Source organism: Nicotiana tabacum, chromosome 23 (genome assembly GCF_000715075.1).
Source record: "Nicotiana tabacum cultivar K326 chromosome 23, ASM71507v2, whole genome shotgun sequence".
In the NCBI taxonomy this organism is placed as follows: domain Eukaryota; kingdom Viridiplantae; phylum Streptophyta; class Magnoliopsida; order Solanales; family Solanaceae; genus Nicotiana; species Nicotiana tabacum.
The window spans coordinates 73,092,554-73,112,597 of NC_134102.1; the positions used below are offsets into that span (position 1 = coordinate 73,092,554).

The 20,044-nt window shown below is 37.5% G+C and overlaps 1 protein-coding gene across 1 annotated transcript; it reads left to right on the forward strand.

Moving 5' to 3' along the window:
- Positions 1-16,322: 16,322 nt before the first annotated feature.
- Positions 16,323-19,276, forward strand: LOC107792269 (ABC transporter G family member 14-like). Its single transcript, XM_016614465.2, has 5 exons — positions 16,323-16,620; positions 16,758-17,514; positions 17,784-17,960; positions 18,071-18,258; positions 18,394-19,276. The coding sequence occupies exons 1-5, from the start codon at positions 16,486-16,488 to the stop codon at positions 19,036-19,038; spliced, it is 1,902 nt and encodes a 633-aa protein (XP_016469951.1). The 5' UTR covers positions 16,323-16,485; the 3' UTR covers positions 19,039-19,276.
- Positions 19,277-20,044: the final 768 nt, after the last annotated feature.

Sequence of the window (20,044 nt, forward strand, 5' to 3'; positions counted from 1 at the left end):
TCCAATAATTCGAGGTTAGTATTCATAGCCTCGTGATTTGACTCTTCTATTGTATATCGAAACCTGGCACTGGGTCCCCCGACTTCGACTGGAATCAAGGCTTCGGAGACATATACTAAGGAGAATGGGGTGGCCCCCGTACTGGATTTTGATGTTATTCGATATGCCCAAAGAACTTCGGGTAGAATATCTCTCCATTTCTCCTTAGCGTCGTTCAACCTTTTCTTTATGTTTTGAATGATAGTTTTGTTCGTCGATTCGGCTTGTCCGTTCCCACTAGGGTGATACGGCGTTGTTAATATTCTCTTTATTTTATGGTCTTCGAGAAATTTTGTCACTTTGCTGCCGATAAATTATTTTGCATTGTCACACACTATCTCAGTGGGTATCCCAAATCGACATACGATGTGATCCCAGATGAAGTCTATAACTTCTTTCTCTCTCACTTTCTCGAACGCTTGTGCTTCAACCCATTTAGAGAAATAGTCAGTCATAAATAAAATGAATTTAGCTTTACCTGGGGCCGATGGCAGAGGGCCGACGATATCCATCCCCCATTTCATGAATGGCCATGGGGATAGGACTGAATGAAGTTGTTCTCCGGGCCGATGGATCATCGGTGCAAACCTTTGACATTTATCACATTTTCGAACAAACTCCTTAGTGTCTTTTTCCATGCTATCCCAGTAGTATCCTACTCTAATGATTTTGTGAATCGGTGATTCGGCGCCGGAGTTGTTCCCATAAGTGCCTTTATGGACCTCTCGTAAAATATAATCGGTGTCTCCCGGTCCTAAGCATACTGACAATGGTCCATCAAATGTCCTTCTATATAATGTTCCATCTTCAGCCAATGTAAATCAAGCACTTGAGTTTATAGGGTCCTCGACTCTTTAGGGTCCGATGGGAGCTTTCCGTTCTTTAAGTATTCAATATATTTATTCCTCTAATCCCAGGTTAAGCTTGTAGAGTTTATCTCGGCATGACCTTCCTCGATCACGGATTTTGAGAGTTGAACGACAGACCCCGAGCTGAACTCGTCTTCCTCGACCGATGACCCCAAATTCGCAAGTGCATCGGCCTCACTGTTTTGTTCTCGAGGTACATGCTGTAAAGTCCATTTTTTGAAACAGTGCAAAGTTACCTGCAGTTTGTCCAAATACCTTTGCATTCTATCCTCTCGAACTTCGAAGGTTTTGTTTACTTGGTTTACCATCAGTAAAGAGTCACACTTGGCTTCAATGACTTCTGCTCCCAAGCTTTTAGCTAGCTCGAGACCTGCAATCATGGCCTCGTACTCGGACTCGTTGTTAGTCAACCTAGAAGTTTTGATAGATTTCCTAATAGTGCTACCCGTGGGTGGCTTCAAAATGATGCCTAGTCCGGACCCCTTCACATTCGAAGCACCGTCCGTGAAGAGGGTCCATACCCCTGATGATGTACCCGATTTTAACAAGAGTTACTTTTCACTTCGGGTACGAGCGTTGGCGTGAAATCGGCCACAAAGTATGCTAAAACTTGAGGCTTGATGGCCATCTGGGGTTGATATTCGATATCGTACCCACTGAGTTCGACGGTCCATTTGGCCAATCGGCCCGATAGTTCAGGCTTGTGCAATATATTACGAAGTGGGTAAGTGGTTAATACGGGTATGGGGTGACATTGAAAGTATGGTCTTAACTTTCTAGAGGCGCTTATCACTGCAAGTGCCAATTTCTCTAAATGTGGGTATCTAGTTTCTGTTTCCCCTAAGGTACGACTTACATAATAAACGGGAAATTGCACACCTTGCTCTTCCCAAACTAGGACACCACTTACCGCTATTTCCGATACTGCCTAGTACAAGTAAAGTTTCTTATCTGCCTTCGGAGTGTGAAGCAACAGTGGGTTCATTAGGTATCGCTTCAATTCATCTAATGCATGTTGGCATTCCGGAGTCCAGGCAAATTCGTTCTTCTTTTTGAGTAGAGAGAAAAATTGATGACTTCAATCTGACGACTTTGAAATGAATCGGCCTAAGGCAGTTATCCGTCCGGTTAACTTCAGCATGGCTTTTACACTGTCTACGACAGCAATGTCTTCGATGGCCTTGATTTTATCGGGGTTGATCTTGATCCCCCGATTCGATACCATGAAGCCAAAGAACTTTCCTGAACCGACCCCGAAAGCACACTTCTCGGGGTTGAGCTTCATGTTGTATTTCCTTAAAATCTCGAACGTTTCCTGCAAATGAACCAAATAGTCCTCTGCGCGCAGGGACTTAACTAGCATGTCATCAATATAAACTTCCATTGATTTACCTATTTATTCTTCGAACATTTTATTTACTAGGTGTTGGTAAGTAGCTCCCGCATTTTTTAGCCCGAAAGGCATTACATTATAACAATATGTTCCATACTTGGTGATAAATAAAGTCTTTTCTCGATCCTCCAGGTTCATTTGGATTTGATTGTACCTGGAATAGGCATCGATAAAAGTAAGGATCTCGTGGCCGGCTGTGGCATCGATCATGCGATCGATGTTAGGTAATGGAAAAGAATCTTTGGGGCACGCTTTGTTTAAATCCTTATAATCTATACACATTCTAAGTTTGTTCCCCTTTTTAGGGACTACAACTAAATTGGATAACCATTCAGGATATTTCACCTCCCGAATGGACCCTATTTTGAGAAGTTTAGTTACCTCGTCCTTCATAAATGCGTGTTTTACCTCTGACTAGGGTCTTCTCTTTTGCTTCACCGATTTAAACCTAGGGTTCAGGCTTAGTCGATGCGTCGTTATCTCTGGTGGGATCCCTGTCATGTCTAAATGGGACCAAGCAAAATAATCTATGTTATCAATAAGAAATTGAATAAGCTTTTTCCTGAGTTCGGGGGTTAATCTTGTTCCCAGGTATACCTTTTGCTTGGGCAGGTACTCGATCAATATAACCTGTTCCAGCTCTTCGACTGTTGATTTGGTGGCGTCGAAATCTTTGGGAACAATAAAAGTTGAAGGGGTCAGAAAATCCTCCTCTTCTTCTTCTATCTCCTGCTTCCTTAATTCGGTCGAAGCTGGTGGCTGTGATTGCTATTTGACTTCCTGTTTACCTTCGATGCTCGACCTTTCCGAGGTTGATAGTGTTGATATCAGTGTTACCTCATCGACTACAAACATTTCCTTTGCAGCATGCTGCTCCCCGTATACTGTTTTTACACCGTCCGACGTTGGGAATTTCATCATTTTGTGGAGAGTCAAAGGGACTGCCCTCATATTGTGGATCCAAGGCCTTCCGAATAGGGCATTATACCTCAAGTCACCCTCGATTACGTGGAATTTGGTATCTTGAATGGTTTCAGCCACGTTCACCGGTAGAGTAATCTCCCATTTAGTTGTTTCACTAGCCATATTAAAGTCGTTTAAGACCCGAGCTGCGGGCACGATTTCATTTTGTAGGCCAAGCTGCTCCACGACCCTCGATCGGATGATATTCGTCGAGCTATCTGGATCCACTAAAATAGGCTTAACTTGAACTTTATTTAATAAGATAGAAATTACCGGAGCATCATTGTGGGGCTGAGAAATGCCCTCTGCTTCTTCATTGTTGAACGATAAAGTGCCTTCGGGCACATAATCTCGTGCTCATTTTTCCTAGTGATTGATATCTTAGTGCGTTTGAATATGGGTCCCTGTGGAGTGTCGACCCCACCGAGGATCATATGAATGATATGTTGGGGTTCCTCCTATTCATTTTTCTTGTTGGCATCCCTTTCTCTGAAATGATTCTTGGCTCGATCGCTGAGGAACTCTCGAAGGTGGCCCTCACTGAATAGACGAGATACCTCCTCCCTTAATTGCCTAAAATCTTCGATCTTGTGACCATGCGTGCCATGATACTTGTACATCAAATTTGGGTTTATTTGGGAAGGATCGGTTTGTATGGGTCTGGGCCACCTAGCATCTTTGATCCTTCCGATTGCCGACACAATGCCTGATGCATCGATGCTAAAGTTATATTTCGATAACCGGGGTGCTTCTGTGGGATTGGCATACTTATCAAAACCACTTTTGCTCATAAGTCCCCGAGAATTCTGTCCTCGATCATTTCTTCGATTGTTCCAGGCGAAATTGCATCCTGAACCATTGTTCCTTCGATCTGCGGTATATGGTTGATATCGGTCTCTGTTCGACCTTGGATCCATGTCGACGTCCCTCTGGTTTTTAACTACCGACTTGTTTGTATGTATTGAACCGGAAGGGGCTCCTAATTGGTTGTCCTCGACCCTGATCTTCGATTGATATCGATTGTGCACATCTGCCCAAGTTACAGCCAGATACTCGATCAAATTTTGTTTCAGCCGACGTGATGCTATCGAACTCCGCTCGTTTAACCCTTGGGTGAAAGATTGAACGGCCCAATCATATGTGACCGGTGGAAATTCCATGCGTTCTATTTGAAATCAGGACACGAATTCCCTCAGCATTTCATTATCCCTTTGTCTTACCTTGAAAAGGTTCAATTTCCTCGATGCGACCTTTATGGCCCCTGCGTGTGCCTTTACGAAAGAGTCCGCTAACATGGCGAATGAGTCGATGGAGTTTGGTGGTAGGTTGTGATACCAAATCATTGCTCCCTTCTAAAGGGTCTCTCCGAATTCTTTCAACAGCACAGAATCAATTTCATCGTCTTCTAAATCGTTACCCTTGATGGCACATGTGTAAGAGGTGACGTGTTCGTTGGGGTCGGTCGTTCCATTATATTTAGGAATCTCGGGCATGCGGAATTTTTTGGGGATCGATTTTGGAGCTGCACTTGGCAGAAAAAGCTTTTGCATGAATTTTTTGGAATCCAACCCTTTCAACACTGGTGGTACTCCCGGGATCTGATCGACCCTAAAGTTATATGTTTCCACTTTTTTGTCGTTTGCTTCGATCCGTTTTGTGAGTTCCTCGAGTATCTTAGAAATTTCGGGATTAGTTCTCGATTCTTGCTCATTTGATCTTACTACTGCTGGCTCCGTTCTGTGGGTGATTTTTCGGGGTAGACTGGGCTTCGGCCTGCTCGGTATCTGGGTTTGACTCTGCAACTGAGCTATTGCTAGTTGTTGAGCTTGCAACATTTAGAAAATCATACGCAAGTTGATTCTGTTTTCCTCAACGTTATGGGTTTCTCGAGCTGGAGATTGAGTACCACCATGAATGCTATTTTCAGGTTCAGAACGTAGGTTTGCCTCAATGGCCACATGCGAATTAACGTCTAATGGTACTTCGACTCAAGCTCCAACGGCATCGACAAGTGGCCTTTCGGCCCTGGGCATCAAGTTGTTATTCTCACCTTGAAGGCCAGCTTCGTTGTCAATAGGTAAGGCTATTTAATTAAGAGCTCGTCATTGCTAATCCGAAATCAAAGACACTTCCGAAAACAAGCGTAAAATGGTGTATTTTTGCAGATTCGTATCAAATAATCACTATTATCCTTAGTCCCACAGTGAGCGCCAAACTGTTTACCCAAAAAACGGATAAAGATAAATTTGTACGTAGTTCTAAGAGTATATGGTATAACTTGACACAAATCGTAAGAGTAAGTAGGAATATCGAATATTGACTATAAAGAAAAGATACAAATCGAATAGAAAAGAAGAAGATTTATGGATTAAGCAAGATGAACCAATCTATAAAGCTAAAAAGGATAATTCTTCAATATGGGAGTGTATTGTATCTAAGTTAAAGTGTATGAATGACTTGATAGCCCCCTTTACAGGAATAATAACCATCCCTCTTATAGAGGAAGGATCCTACTTTGGATATAATAAAAAATACATAGTGGGGAACCCATGATAAATTAATTTTTTTCCTAGTTTCAGCCGAGATTCCCTCTCTTAGTGTAGTTATAACGGCTCTTGTCTCTTGGCTCGATCTTGATCGGACTTGGTATCGGTCGGTTTTCAGGTTTAGAGCTCGATGTGGGTTCGAGCTCGATATTGACTCGGGCCCCAGTATTGACTCGGGGTCGGTATTGGTTGGCCTCTGGCCCTTAAGCTTGATTCCATCGCTTCTCATCATAGTTTGATTTGGACTCGAGCTCGATAATGACTTCGAGCTCGGTATTTGACCTATCCCTAAAACTCGTAGCTCGTTTGTGCCTTTTTCGGATCTCATCTCGATATTATGAATACTCTCTTCGGTCCATTATGTTCCCATCTCGATCAGTCGTACGAAAGCCAAAATCGATTTCGACCGTATACAAATATCATAAAAAAATATCTTGTTTATTTTCTCCTCGTGAAGTCAACTTCGATGCAATGAAATAAAAGTTAATTGACAATTGATGGGTTTAATCCAACAAAGAAAAACTTTTTCACGTAGGGGAAGGGAAGGAATGGAAATGATCAAGTACACGTTAAAGTGTGGCTTTTTCTTTTTGAGATTCAAACTAAATAAATATTGATTCTTGTTTGAGCATTTTTTTTTCACCATTCCATTAGGAGAGTAACAACGTATAGTAGTTTAAAATCATAAATTTAAAAATAATTTAGTCTAATTTAGAGCATGTTTGGCTGAGCCATCGAAAATTGCTTATTTTAAAAAGTGTTTTTGTTCAAAAGTATTTTTTTAAAAGTACATTTGCAACATAGCAGTTTGTGTTTGGCCAATTTATTTGAGTAGTATTTTTTGCAAACTCATTTTGTTTGGCAATTTTTTTAAACAGTACTTTTAAGTATCAAATTGCGAAAAAGGACAATAAAGGTTCAGTTTGTAATTAGTATTATTTAAAAAAGAAAAAAAATTAAATATTTATTATTAAAAACTCAATTAAAATATACATAACGTAAAAATATACATTAAAATTTTCAATCAATATAAAATATAGTTATTCTGAAGCAATGACGTTGAGTATTTGGTTTTACATATTGTATACATGATAATTAAAATATATTAAAATACATCATTCAATATAAATTTAAAATCTACTCTTAGGACTAGGAGAAAGAGAATAAAAATATGATTAAAATTAAAAAAAAAAAAGGTATAGTAGAAATAAAAAAGAAAAGGAAAAGAAAAATATTAAATTAATTATTATTTGGAAAATATATTTATTATAAGGTTATTTTTATCCTGAATAAATAATTTTATGCTTCTGATTCTGCTTCTTGGAAGAAGCTAAAATTTATAGATTCTTCCCAAAAGCAAAAAAAAATGACTTTTGTTGCTGCTCAAAAGTACTTTTTCATCTTGGTCAAACACCTTAAGAGCCTGTTTGCCCAAGCTGCCAAAAATTACTTATTTTGAAAAATACTTTTTGAAAAAGTTCTTCTACAAAATAGCAGTTCGTGTTTGACAAATTTGTTTGAGTAGTGCTTTTTGCAAGCTCATTGTGTTTGGCCAATCTTTTAAAAAAGTACTTTTACATATCAAATTATGAAAAAGGACATTAAAGGTTTAATTTGCGATTAGTATTATGGAGAAAAAAAAGTAAATTTAAATATTTATTTAAAATAATTAAATTAAAATATAAAACGTAAAGTAAAAATATAAATTAAAAATTCCAATCAATATAAAATATAGTTATTCCAAAGCAATAACATTGAGTGTTTGGTATTACATATTGTTTATATGATAATTTAAATATATCAAAATACATCATTCAATATAAATTTAAAATTTAGTCGTAGGAATAGGAGAAACAACAACAACACAATAACAACAACAACAACCCAGTAAAATTTCACTAATGGGGTCTGGGGAGGGTAGTGTGTACGCAGACCTTACCCCTACCCCGAAGGGTAGAGAGGCTGTTTTCGAAAGACCCTCGGCTCAAGAAAAAAAAAAGACAAAAGGACAAAAGGAGACAATATTAGTATCACCACAGCAATCATAGGAAAAATAGGAACACCATGAAATCCAGAAGAAAAATGCAAAGCAAAAGCGATAGCTAGTAAATAGGTCATGCACTGAAAAGCAAAATAGTAAGACACGATATTGCCACTAGCTATCTTAGACAAAAATCCTACCTATCTAGTCTTACAATGGTACGAAGTAAGGCAAGACTCAATTACCTCCTAACCTACAACCCTAATACTCGACCTCCACATCTTCCTATCAAGTATCATGTCCTCGAAAATCTGGAGCCTCGCCATATCCTTCATGATCACCTCTCCCCAATACTTCTTAGGCCGCCCTCTACCTCTTTTCGTGCCCTCCACAACCAGCTGCTCACACCTCCGTACCGGAGTATCTGGGCTTCTTCTCTGAACATGTCCGAACCATCTAAGCCTCTCTTCCTGCATCTTGTCATCAATGGAAGCCACGTAGAAAGAGAATCAAAATTACTGACTAAAATAAAAAAGAGAAGAAATGTATAGTAGGAATTTAAAAAAAAAGGAAAATTGTCAGTGCAATTGGGAAGCATCTATTTGCAGATGAATGCACCACCAAGCAAATAAGAATCTCCTATGCAAGGATGTTGATTGAAGTCAATGTGACAATAACCATGCCTATAGAGATTACTGTTTTGGATCTAGGGGCAGGAAATTTCAACAAGAATTGGTATATGAATAGAAACCAAGCTATTGTGACAAGTGTCAGACCTTTGGTCATGTATGTCACAATCAACAAGGCTTGAGAGAGCATCAGGGACAACAGCCAAAGAGAAGAAGAGAAACAAAAAAAGCTACATATGAATGGAGAACTAAGGGACCTGTGATACCTGAAGCTGGGAACAAAGAAGGTATGATGAATGAAGGTGGCAACAGAATAAATCTGAATCAAACTGTTACAGTACAAGAGAAAATCCAACCTTGCATACCAGTGGAGATTCAGGAGCATACTCATAACCAAATTGAAAAGGATGCAGGGAACACATTAACAAGTACAGTGGACAAAGGCAAAAAGCAAGTTAGCCCAAATTTGAGCCTCGACAATTTTCCTATGTTAAAACCTATTAATAACAGGAGTGGCTCCAAAACTGTAGCAGCTGGTACCAGTGAAAGTTCTTCCCTACCTTATGATAGAGGTGGGGGCACTAAATCCAATCAATGACATGGTTACTGTGGAATGTCAGGGGTATCAATAAGTGTTACAAGAGGAAAGAGCTCAAAAATTATCTGAAGATCAAAAACATCAAGCTTGCAGTTATCATTGAAACTGGAGTTAAAGAGCATAAAGTAAAGAGAGTAAACTGCCACATTGCACCTGGCTGGGAGATACTTAATAACTATAATGATGCAGTAAATGGAAGAATATGGGTGATCTGGGATCCAAATTACTACTCGGTCACTTTACTTAAAGCAGAAGCACAAATTATACATTGCTCTGTTAAAGATATTATGAAGGATCAAGAGTGTATATTGTCAGTAGTTTATGGCTTTAACACTATATAGAGAGAAGGAAGCAATTATGGGAAAGTTTAACAGAGATAGAAAAAAAGATATCCACACCATGGTTAATTGGAAGATATTTTAGCTTTGTACTACAACTACAAGATAGGATACATGGGAATCCAAACAGTATGGCTGAAATCCAAGACTTCAATAAATGTGTCCAAGACTTAAGGCTTAGTGAATTGGCATGGGAAGGTGAATATTATATATGGTCTAATAAGCAAGATGGGAGTGACAGACTATGGAGCAGAATTGACAGGATGTTTGGCAATTATGAGTGGATGATGTAATAGGGGCATGTAGCTAATATATATAAGGTGCCTTTTATTTTTCACCATGCTCCTATGAGCTTAAGTCTAACTGTTAAACAAGGAAACAGGAAAACACCTTTTAAATTCTTCAATGTGTGGGCAGAGCATGAGAGCTTCCTAAGCAGTGTTCAGCAAATATGGCAGCAGAGAATCCATAGTAAGAACATGCAGAATATTTGGTTGAAGCTGAAAATACTTAGGCCAGTGCTTAGAAAGCTAAATGTTAAAGAGTTCAAATTCATAAGACAGAAGATTAAGAAAGCCATAATCGATCTTGATAGGGTTCAAATGAGCATAACTACTAATTGCTCAGATGAACTACTGTTAGAGGAGAAAGGACTGATACAAAACCTGGAGAAGTGGGACTTGATAGAAGAAGGAACCTTGAAACAAAAAGCCAGAGTAAGATAGATAAAACTAGGAGATTCTAATACAAAATACTTTACAGCTATTATGAAAGAAATGAGTCAGAGAAAGAAAATCTTAGAGCTTACTTCTATTACTGAAAACAAGCTAAATAACTCTGAAAATATCAAAATGGAGATTGTGGCTTTCTACAAATCATTGATGGGGTCTATTGCACATTCACTTCCTGCTATAGATAAATTGGTGATGCAAAAAGGACCAAAGCTTACTCAGCAGTAAAGAATTTTACTATGTAAAGATGTGACTGAAGAAGAGATCTATAAAGGGCTATGCTCCATTGGAGAAGATAAGGCACCTGGTGTTGATGGGTACAATGCATGTTTCTACAAGAAGGCTTGGCCAATTATCAAGGATGAGGTTACTGAAGCTATCCTGGAATATTTTACTAGTGGAAAACTATACAGAGCTATCAATTGCACTGTTATTACTTTGGTTCCTAACACTAGCAAGCCAAAAACTGTTAAGGAATTCCGTCCAATTGCCTGTTGCACTGTGCTATACAAACTGATTTCCAAGATCCTTGCATCAAGAATGCAAGGAATAATCAACACAATTATCAATGAAGCTCTTGTAGGATTTATACCTGGGAGGAGGATTGCTGATAATATAATTCTAGTACATGAGTTGGTGAAGGCATATTCTAGAAAGAACATCTTTCCTCGATGTATGATAAAGATTGACTTGCAAAAAACTTATGACTCTGTGGAATGGCCATATCTAAAGCAAGTTATGAAAGAATTGGGATTTCCTCAGTTATTCATCTCTTGGGTAATGGAGTGCATACAAACAGTCAACTACTCCATCATTGTTAATGGAGAGCCAACAGAACCTTTCAATGCTGCCAAGGGACTGAGACAAAGTGACCCAATGTCACCCTTCTTATTTGTTATAGCAATGTAATATCTGAGTAGGAATCTGGCTAGTCTCAAGATGGAGAAAGAGTTCAAATACCACCCTCGATGTGCCAAACTAGGGATCACACACCTATGTTTTGCTGATGATTTGCTACTATTTGCTAGAGGAGATCTGAAATCAATACAGGTAATTCAACAGAAGTTCTACCAGTTCACTCAAGCTTCCGGGCTACAAACAAACCTCAACAAGAGTGAAGCCTACTTTGGAGGGGTTACCTCAGATCATAGACAACAAATACTGCAGTATTTGGGCCTCTCTGCTGGGGAATTACCCTTCAAATACCTTGGTGTACCACTGTCTACCAAGAAGCTAAGTGTTCTTCAGTGGCAACCTCTCATTGAAATAATGACTGCCAGAATTACTTCTTGGACTGCTAAGAATTTGTCTTATATTGGGAGGACTCAATTAGTTCAGAGTGTTTTGTTTGGTATATAAGTTTTCTAGGCACAATTGTTTGTAATACCAACAAAAGTGATCAAGCTTATTGAGGGATTGTGCAGGTCCTACATATGGTCGGGGGTCAATGAAATTACAAAGAAGGCATTGGTTGCGTGGGATAAAGTTTGCTTACCCAAAGCTGGGGGTGGCCTTAACCTCACCAACCTGAAGATTTGGAACAAAGCAACAATAGCAAAGACTTGCTGGGACTTAGCACACAAACAGGACAAATTATGAATTTGATGGATTCACACATATTACATCAAAGGGAAACAGATCGCTAACATGCCAATACCACAGCAAGCTTGTTGGATGGTGAGGAAAGTGATAGAGGCTAAAGAGATACTGGAAAACATACACTTTGAACAATCACACAAAAGAAGCTTGATCAGACAAATCTACCTATATTTTCTTGGTGACTATAGCCGAGTGGAATGGAAGAGCTTAATGTTCAACAATGCAGCAAGACCAAAAGCAAGATTCACAATGTGGCTAATGTTGCGGGGAAGATTGTTGACTTGTGATAGACTAAGCAAATGGGGGATTACTGTAGATACTCAATGTGTGCTTTACAGAATGCAAGAGGAAATGAGAGATCATCTTTATGCAATGTGAATACACAAAGTATATCTGGAACAAGCTATGTCAATGGATACAGACACAATAGTTGGGAGCTCTGAATTGGCAACAGTTCACACAATGGGCAATTCAATGTTCTAGTGGGAAATCCCAACGGGCACAGATGTTCAAAGTTGTGTATACAGAAGCAGTTCATCAAATATGGATTGAAAGGAACATACGAATCTTTGAACAAAAAAATCGAGTGTGGGAGCAGATTGCGAAGGAAGTAGCCTATGTTTGTAGTGTTCGAGTAACTCCTAGGAACAAGTCTTTTTTGCATAGTTTGTGTTTCTAGGGAGTAGAGTATGGCCTTTATCATGAGATTTGATAGCAAGCTGTGTTAGCTTTGCTATGGTTTTGAAATTGATTCTTGGTGATTAATAAAATAAGTTAGTTACCAAAAAAAAAAGGAAAAGGAAAAGAAAAGTATTAAATTAACGAGGGATAATTTGAAAAATATAAATTTATTGTAAGGTTATTTTGCCTTGAACAAATTAATTTTTTGTTCAATTTTCTGCTTCTGATTCTTGGAAGAAGCTAGAATTTGTAGCTTCTTCCCAAAAGCAGAAAAACTGTTTATGCTGCTACTCAAAAATACTTTTTATTTTGGCTAAACACCTTAAATTTAAAATAAATAAAAAATACTTTTTAACCTCCCATAATTTTGGCCAAACAAGCTCTAAACTTTCTAAAAAGTATCCTCAGCCTCCCAAAAACTTGGCCAAACAAGCTCTTACCGAACTCTAAAAGTTTGTTGCATTGATTCTCCATAAGTGAGAAGTGATAAATTAAATTGACCCGAAAAAATAGTAGGATGCTCTACAAATTGGCCCCTCCTCCTCTCCCTCTCCAAAATGACAACACTTAAGAAAAGACTGGCTCCACAATGACCCCGTGCTTTCACAGTACTGTTTTGCCCACAACAGCTATTTTTATGAACACAAATCGGAATCTGGTTGGTCTAATTTATAATTATAATTATAATATATTTAAAACAAAGAAATTTAGTAAAAGCAAGCCTCCCAAAACCAAGTTGAATTTCTTTTCTGTTCAGACACCAAAACCACATAACTAGATCGACGGACAATTTGTTCAAAAACTTGTTACAGTTAACAACCGAAATGGTAGAAGCAACACCAGGTTTCAAAATTAAAAATATTGTTGGGTGAGCGAACAAAATCTCACGTTGGTTGCTGAATAGATTGGGAGTCTAAATATACATTTTTTAATGGAGTGAAACCTTTAGGGAAAATTTGTGTGGGCTTAGCCCAAAGCAAACAATATCATATCATATCATATCATATCATACTAAGAGTATCTTCGGTCACAATCATTCATATCCATGGCATATTGTTGTAGTGTTCTATGTTGTTTTCACAATTTTAATTTCATTAATCGGCAAAGGTAAGTTCAGAAACTCGGTTATAGAAAAACATTACACAACTAAATATCTTAGGGTCAAGTCGGAAGAGAGACCATCTAAGAAAGACTTTGTTTAACATCTAATAACTTCAACTTCTAATGAATAAATATTGTGCAGGAATGGCAACGACAGAATTATAGAATATGATGATATCGGATTCAATTTGCATGATACGAATATTGAAAACTACAGTCTTATAAAGAAAATCTTATAAGTGGGGCTGGGGAATATAAGAATTAATTGGCTTTACAACGAAAAAGATCTAACCATAGGTTTTCACTTTTCATTTGCTTAATATGTGGGTGGCTTAGCAAAATTTATCAGAATTGGTTTGGGGTTTCTCCTTTAATTTCCTGTTACCGAAATGTTATTATACTGCTACTGGAGAGAAGCATAAATGCTCCCCACGAGTGGCATGAATATCCTGTGATTTTTAACTGGAAAGCGACAAATGTTTGGATTAGGGATTCTTCCATTTTCTAAGTTTATCATTAGAAAAAGTATGAAATTCTATGGCACCATAGCCTAGTGGTCAATAAAGTGAATAGATAACTATAAGTTTTGCATTCAAATCTCAATTGAGACAAATAAAAATATAAGGTTATTTCTTTCCATATGTCTATTTTTTGGTGAATAGAGTTATATCCGAAAAATGCTAGCTAGCTATAATGATAATTAATTATGTTTTTTACGAAAGGTTGAGGAAGCAACAACAATAGCGACACTCGACTCAGGAAAAGAATAATAACAACATTATTGAAAAGAAGCAGTACAAGATGCAAGAACAACAGCACAGTTACGAGAATAATATTAATGCCACAGATAAGGAAAAGAAATACGCTCGATTATCTATTAACCTTCTATCCTAATTTTCGACCCTCACACCGACCCTTCTATCAAGGGTTAGATGTGCTATGTCGTGTCTTATCACTTCTCTCCAATACTTATTTGGCCTGACTCTACTTCTTCTAGACCCGATGTGGCCAACCTCTCCTTTTTACTGGGGTATCTGGGCATCTCATTTTCGCATGTTTGAATCATTTCAGTCTCGCATCCCGTATCTTATCCAGTAGAAAGCCAAATTAACATAATATTCAGCTAAATGCAGCCAATGGAAATTTAAGGAGGAAACAGTTAAATAATGGAAAAGCTGAATAAGTGTGTGCATGCCAATAAGCTACCTTCATTATTACTAAACAAAAGTGGCTAATCAAAGTTCAATAAAATAAGATCAATATTAATTTCTTGTTCAAAACATTTATTCTGTTCACCGCATATAAAAATGTACGGTCATGTACAAATTAAGCCAAAGCTTAGTCATGTTACTCTATTTTCAGAATATTTTCTCCAATGCAGCTTTGCAGCATCAATCTCCACTGAGAAATTCACCAAAATAAGGTTTCGTTCTTTACTTTTCTTTTCTTTTTTTTCGTATAGAGTACTTAAATATCATTACTATTCTAGCTTCACTCTTTTTTCCTGTTTTGATTTATCGACCCTTCAGAATTAATTTATGAACATCTGAAAAAAAGAAAAGGTACGCATCTTTTTGTTTTTCTTGGTAATCTGTGACCTTACATTACATATTCCATCAGTTGAAGAGCTCAGAATATAATCAAATGTCAATGAGCATTAATAAAACTTATCATATGGTTGAGGATTAAATGCATCACTCCATTAATTTCATGGTGGGTTCTTAAGTCAGATATCTTTGGTAGAGCCTGAGGCGCATTACATAAAGAGAAAAAGAAACGAATGCATAACATAGAAAATCAAGTAAGCCCAAAAAGGTTTAATTATATACACTTGTCGGTACAAAGAATTTTTACCCTATCGGGTTAATTATTCGAAAATCAATTATACATGTTTTTCTATGATATATAAACACTGATTTCGTAAGCCGGAAAAGACAATAAATTACATGTTGCAACCGGTAAATGTACAATAATAACCTAAAAACTTTTACACTGTAAGTTTATATATAAGTTAAGTTGAAAAAAAGAGTGCCGCATGCACAGGAGTTGACATGCAGATAATGTAAGAACCCATTTGCAGAAAAGTTTAAAAAAAGTCCAAAAATAATAGAGCTTTATTGAGTTAAAGGTGGGAAGCACTATCGGAAGTAAATAAAATTTTCAAGTAAGGAATTCAAATGAGTTGGAAAATTTCCGAATAACGCAATGCTAAAATAACACAAAAAGAAGAAAAAAGCACCAATCCGACAAAATTTGCCTCCAAAACCCATGATTCCTAGGGTACTGCCACATTAGGTTTTCATTTTCTTATATTGCAAGTTGCTTAAAAAAATCATTATACAGAATAATTAATTAATGTCTAAATCAAGTAGAGCTGCTTTTTTCTTTTCAGTCAGAGAGTTGCAAGGCAAGTGAAAAATGATTTGCTCAGTGGCATGTTTCTCATAACCCACTTCTTCTTGTTGGAATTAAGTGAGACTACATGATGAATGATCTATGAACCCTTTGGGTATTATTATTAGGAGATCTACTACTAGTAGTAGTATATATGATTTGTTCATTAGGCAATATTTTTCAGGAAATTATTGTGTTTTTAGGCCAAATTAAATTTGCTATAGTGACGAAATAACTCGAGAGGATGCTAAAATGATAGAGGGGAAGGGAACTTAAATGGAAGGAGATAGTTTAAATAATTTGATTAAGTGAAAGTGTTAGATTACTTTAATTTAAGAGAAAAAGGTGGAAGGAAAAGAAAAGGGAGATAGCCCTACATCATGAAAACTTTAACACAATAGGTCCTGGTTTCTGTGTCTTTCTCTGCTTATATATTTATATGGTTGTCCACTTCTCTTTCATTCAAGTTAAAAGCAACTCTTTAACTTCAATTCTCTCCTTTCTTATAACTTCTCTCCATTCACTACTCATCACTCCAGCCAAAAACACACACACTACTAATACTAAACCAGAAAAAGTGCTAAAGTACTGCATCAGCTTTGAACTACTCCTAATTTTGGCCAATGCCTCTTCACTGTGTAGCACCAAAACCAGAAAACTTTGGCACTGAATTGATGGCAGCTCCTCCTAATTCATCGATGCCGGAGATGAACTCAGAGTCCTTTACACAAAGGGCCTTGTTTCCCATAACTTTGAAGGTCTCTTTAATTTCCTAACTAGTAGTAAAAATTGAGTCATGCATGTAGTTTTTAATTTCTTTATATATATATATTGGCAAATTAAAACATGTAAATTAGTATTCTATACTTATTCATGTGTTCAATATGTTATGCAGTTTGAAGAAATAGTGTACAAGATAACAAGCACAAAAGAGAAGACTATACTAAATGGAGTGACAGGTATTGTGTGCCCGGGGGAGATGCTAGCAATGTTAGGTCCATCAGGTAGTGGAAAGACTACCCTCCTAACAGCTTTAGGAGGCCGTCTTTCGGGCAAATTATCAGGGAAAATTGCATACAACAACCAGCCATTCTCTGGAGCTATCAAACGTAGTACTGGATTCGTGGCACAAGACGATATCCTATACCCTCATCTAACTGTAACAGAAACTCTCCTCTTCACAGCTCTGCTTAGGCTTCCCCAAAGCCTAAGCAAAGAGGAGAAAGAACAGCATGTGGAGCATGTTATTACGGAGCTCGGATTAAACAAGTGTCGAAACAGCATGATTGGAGGACCATTATTTAGAGGGATATCAGGTGGGGAGAAGAAGAGGGTAAGCATAGGTCAAGAAATGCTAATCAACCCAAGTTTACTATTGCTAGATGAGCCTACTTCTGGTTTGGATTCTACTACAGCTCTGAGGATTCTAACTACAGTTAAGCGCCTAGCAAACGGTGGCAGAACTGTGATCACTACAATCCACCAGCCATCTAGTAGGCTTTACCATATGTTTGATAAGGTAGTCTTGCTTTCTGAGGGCTGCCCTATCTACTATGGTCCTGCATCTACTGCCTTGGAATACTTCTCCTCTGTTGGTTTTTCCACATCCATCACTATTAATCCTGCTGATCTCTTGCTCGATCTCGCCAATGGTAATTCAAACATTCTTACATCAATTCATAGTTTCATCATTTGATTTTTGATAAGCAATGGTAATTATTAGTATAACTTTATGTAAGTAGAGTAAAAAGAGAATCCCACTCTTAATTCTCCTTCATTTCCTTTTTGACCAAATACTTATACTGTATACAGAGGGAAGAGATTTCCAAAAGTTTTAAGGTTACGTTGAACATTGAGACATTTAAAAATCATGTATATGGTATCAAACATCTTTTTTTGAAATCTACCTTTAAATTTACAGGAATTGGACCTGATTCCAAGCATGCAATTGAGCAAGGTGACAACACTGAACAGGAGAAGAAATCTGTGAGAGAAGCTCTCATCTCTGCATATGACAAGGTCATTTCTACTAGGTTGAAAACTGAGCTATGCAGTTTAGACACCAATAATTACACTTACATAAAGGATGTTTCAACAAGTAAGTTTCCAATTCACAGTGAAGAAAGGGATTGTTTTAATTGATATCAAATACTTCATCTACCTCTAATTAGTGACTAATTACAGCTCTATCACCCTATACTCGTGCAGGAAATGGTGTGAAGTCAGAGCAATGGAGCACAAGTTGGGGCTATCAATTTAAGGTGCTGCTACTAAGGGGGCTAAGGGAGCGAAGATACGAGACTTTCAATAGGCTTAGAATCTTCCAAGTTATAAGTGTAGCATTTCTTGCAGGACTATTGTGGTGGCATACTCCAACATCTCACATTGAAGACAGAGTAAGAACTTATCGCTTCACCTGTGTTATCTTTAAGTAACACAATGTTCTCTTTGATTATTAAACCATTTCTGAGTTGCTACATTAATTTCATATCAGCAAAATGATATTGTTGTCATTTGACTTCCTGGTGCAGATTGCAATGTTATTTTTCTTCGCGGTATTCTGGGGCTTCTATCCACTCTACAATGCAGTTTTCACTTTTCCTCAAGAAAGAAGGATGCTGATCAAAGAGAGATCATCAGGAATGTACCGACTCTCATCATATTTTCTAGCCAAAACTGTAGGAGATCTTCCCATAGAACTAGCACTACCGACAGCGTTTACCTTTATCCTTTACTGGATGGGTGGACTCAAAGCTAACCCAGCCACCTTCATCTTATCTCTTGTAATAGTCCTTTACAGCGTACTCGTCTCTCAGAGTCTCGGTCTAGCTTATGGGGCCATGCTCATGGATGTGAAACAGGCGACTACCTTAGCATCCGTCACAACCTTAGTCTTCCTAATTGCTGGAGGATATTACATTCAGCAAATTCCCCCTTTCATAGTTTGGTTAAAATATCTGAGCTACAGCTACTATTGCTACAAGTTGCTACTAGGGGTACAGTACAACGACAACGACTACTACGAGTGTTCAAAAGGAGTCTATTGCCAGGTTGCAGATTTCCCAGCAATAAAATCAGTAGGTCTGAACAATATGTGGATGGATGTATTGATCATGGCTCTAATGTTAGTGGGATATCGGCTTCTTGCTTATCTAGCACTCAATCGTGTACGATGAAGACGTGCAGATCAAGAGCAAAGTGGAAGGTTTTTTTTAATTCCTCAACAACATAGTAATAATGTTAATTTGATTTAGATTATGATCCCATTGCCAAGTTTTGATCATATACACCAAGAATTCGAATGTTAGTACCACTCTGGCAATGTTTAATTACATAACTGACTTAGGAATATTTAAATGTTTGGAAGAATAAATCTGTAACACTTTGAACGGAATAAATATATCCTTTATTGTACAATGAAGCAAACAACAGATTCATTTTTAATCCCAGCAAAAAGAAAAAGCAACGCATAACAAGATTTAGAATCTGAGTGGGGTTTTCTCAAACAAGAAGAGTACAATAAATTAATGAGTTCTGCAAGTGCATTGACCATATAAAGACAGCACCTGTTTCGATCACTAAATTAGCTTTTTTTTCTCCTCAGTGCCTTTCCTTTATAATTATAACTTCTTGGTGATATATTTTTATAATAGCAATATAGAAAGTTTGATTTGTTATAAAATAAAAGCAACTTAGTAAAATATGAACAAGACATGTTGTTATGAAATAAAAGCAATTTAGTAAAACATAATGGAGATAGAGAGAAGAAAGAGATTTTCTTCTTCAATTGTGTGTATTTTCCTATCTATTACAAGGCCTTTATATAGGCATGAAAAGTGAAGAAAAATATGTCATTGAATATGTCATTAAGCATAGAAGAAGATCATGGAGGAAGAGTAGACATCCACCATAATTTGATTTTTCTTATAACACTCCCCCTTGGATGTCCATAGATAATGTGCCTCGTTAAAACCTTATTAGAAAAAAAAAAAAAACCTATGGGAAAAAAATCCTAGTGAAGGAAAAAGAGTACACATGTTTAGAAATACGCCTTTTGGTTGCCTCGTTAAAAATCTTGCAAGGAAAACCCAGTGGGACAAAGCCTTGTAAGAAAAAAAGAGTACAACGCGTATTAACTCCCCCTGATGAGAGCATCAATTCACATCCTTGAGCCTTCACATC

What these genes read in the sequence shown, in the direction of transcription:
- LOC107792269 (XM_016614465.2), top strand. Translation starts at nt 16,486, where the DNA reads ATGCCTCTTCACTGTGTAGCACCAAAACCAGAAAACTTTGGCACTGAA. An exon ending in CTTGCTCGATCTCGCCAATG is followed by an intron (nt 17,515 to 17,783) that starts GTAATTCAAACA and finishes TTAAATTTACAG; the next exon opens with GAATTGGACCTGATTCCAAG. An exon ending in CATCTCACATTGAAGACAGA is followed by an intron (nt 18,259 to 18,393) that starts GTAAGAACTTAT and finishes TTCCTGGTGCAG; the next exon opens with ATTGCAATGTTATTTTTCTT.